Source organism: Phoca vitulina, unplaced genomic scaffold (assembly GCF_004348235.1).
Source record: "Phoca vitulina isolate PV1807 unplaced genomic scaffold, GSC_HSeal_1.0 scaffold64, whole genome shotgun sequence".
Taxonomy (NCBI): Eukaryota; Metazoa; Chordata; class Mammalia; order Carnivora; family Phocidae; genus Phoca; species Phoca vitulina.
The window spans coordinates 6,679,317-6,681,427 of record NW_022589767.1 but is presented as its reverse complement, the minus strand read 5'-3'; the positions used below and the strand labels follow the sequence as shown (position 1 = coordinate 6,681,427).

Genomic DNA, 2,111 nt, shown 5'->3' with positions numbered 1-2,111 from the left:
TTCTTTCTTTCTTTCCTTTCTTTCTTTCTTTCTTTCTTTCTTTCTTTTCTTTCTTTCTTTCTTTCTTTCTTTCTTTCTTTCTTTCTTTCTTCTTCTTTCTTCTTTCTTTCTTTCTTTCTTTCTTTCTTTCTTTCTTTCTTTTTTTACTGTTTACTTCTAGTTTCACTTGTGTCTAGACTCAGGGTAAGCAGAGAAATATTCAAATATTATACAAGAAACTCTATGGTGACTAAATTGATTGGAGAACTACTGATGAAACCATTAGGATGAATTGCACATGATTGCTTAATTTCCTACTCTTGGAATGATCCCAATAGAAGATGCCTGCCAACAGTATAATTTAGGAGCCTCTGGGCAAAAGGACATTTTTCCTACCATAATGACATAAAGTTTTAATTTATGACAGTATGACTCAAAATATAAATCTAATGAGATATATGTATGTTTCTGTGTGTGTATAATAACACAATAAGAATCAAAAGTACTTTCATCAAAACCTCCAATTATGATATTTTTATCCAATAAAATGTAAGGACTATAACATTTTATTTAGTTTTGACTAAACTGGACCTTTAAAAATGATATAAATTTTTTTTCTTTCTTCAGAAAAAAAATAATTAATTTAGGAACACAGAATTTGTGAATAATAAATTATTTTTTTCACAAATAATATTAATACATTTTCCTATTTAAGATGAGTGACTCTCATTACCTAGTTAATCCAGTACATTATTGGATGATTCTTTCAGATTCTTTTTTTTTTAAGTCAACATATATAATACATACCTCTCTATTCTTTAGCCATGTATTTTCCCAGGTCCTGGGTAAAGAAGAACCTTCAAAAGGCATCAGAGAATGTTCCACAATGTCCATATTCCTACATCTTTTATTCTCTTCTTTTGGAATGAAGTCAGTTGAAAAGGATGGATATGTAGAAGGGATGCTACTTTCAAATCCTATGTGGTAGTTATGATTTTCATTTTCTAATTCTCTCTGTGAATTAATTTTATCCAAACTAGTGGATGATGAAGCTAAAATATTGAATCTGTAATCATCAACACCATGATATTTTCCTATGGGGTTTCCCCAAGAGCTTCCTTTGTTCATGTTTTCAGGATTTGGTAGCACAGAGCTCCTAAAGCCAATTACTGGTGTTTTCCTAACTTGGTGACAGGAGAGTTCTGAGCTTTTAGAAGTTAATTCATTCAAAGATATTTGGTGTGTTTCATCTAACGAATGTGTTCGTGAGTCCCCGCTTGGTGCACTGGGTACAAAAACAGTGTTTTCTTCAACTTCACTCTGATAGAGCGGAATGTTATTACTGATCTCATCTACTAGCTGATCAAAACCCAGACTGACTGGGCTAGGGAAAAGGAACTGATTTACAGAGTGAAATTCTTGGTGCTCATTCTGCTCTTGATGTGATTCACTGGTATTTAGATTTGTTTTCCGACAATATGCCATTTTTTATTTTATGTAAATGAGAGGGTTGATTCTGCTCCAGATATATACCTGATGATATTATAAAAGAGGATAGGAATTTTCCTAGAGAAAACATAAAAAGAAACAAAAAATTCTTTGATTAATTAGAAATAAAAGAACTTGCAAAAAACAAATATGATGAGTAAATATATAACAATTGTTTTGAAGCTTCTTCTTAGCAAATAAAATTATTCATGAATAATCTAAAACTCCATCGGGGCTCACAACATTAAAGTCTGCAGGGGGAGTATTGACTTTGGATTTGTGAAACTCCTATAAAGAGAAAAATAAGTCCACCTGAATTATGACAGGAATTTCATGAATCAATCAAAAGTCAATATCCCTCTTTGAACTCCTTTTCCTACTGAAGATCCGTTTGCCTCCACTTGTCATCTCCCTCTGAATTCAATTATCTATAAGTATGCTAGCATGTTAAAGTCTTCTATTAGCTAAACAGTCTCTTTATCAGCAATTACTCCATTCCTAGACATAGTCTTAACTTTTTTCTCCTTGCCATAACCAATTTTCTTGTAAGTTGGCTAGACCCTTTCTTCCCCTTCCCAAAACTCTTTAAACAATTGCAAACTTCTTTTTTTTTTTTTAAGATTTTATTCATTTATTTGACAGAG

The 2,111-nt window shown here is 31.6% G+C and overlaps 1 protein-coding gene across 2 annotated transcripts in view; it reads right to left on the bottom strand.

The window, feature by feature from the left end:
- PIK3C2G (phosphatidylinositol-4-phosphate 3-kinase catalytic subunit type 2 gamma) overlaps positions 1-1,464 on the bottom strand; it is a 340,658-nt gene extending 339,194 nt beyond the window's left edge. For both annotated transcript variants that reach the window (XM_032391756.1, XM_032391757.1), the window contains exon 1: positions 787-1,464. In XM_032391756.1, coding sequence (XP_032247647.1) covers positions 787-1,464 — 678 coding nt within the window. The remainder of the gene's footprint in view (positions 1-786) is intronic.
- Positions 1,465-2,111: the final 647 nt, after the last annotated feature.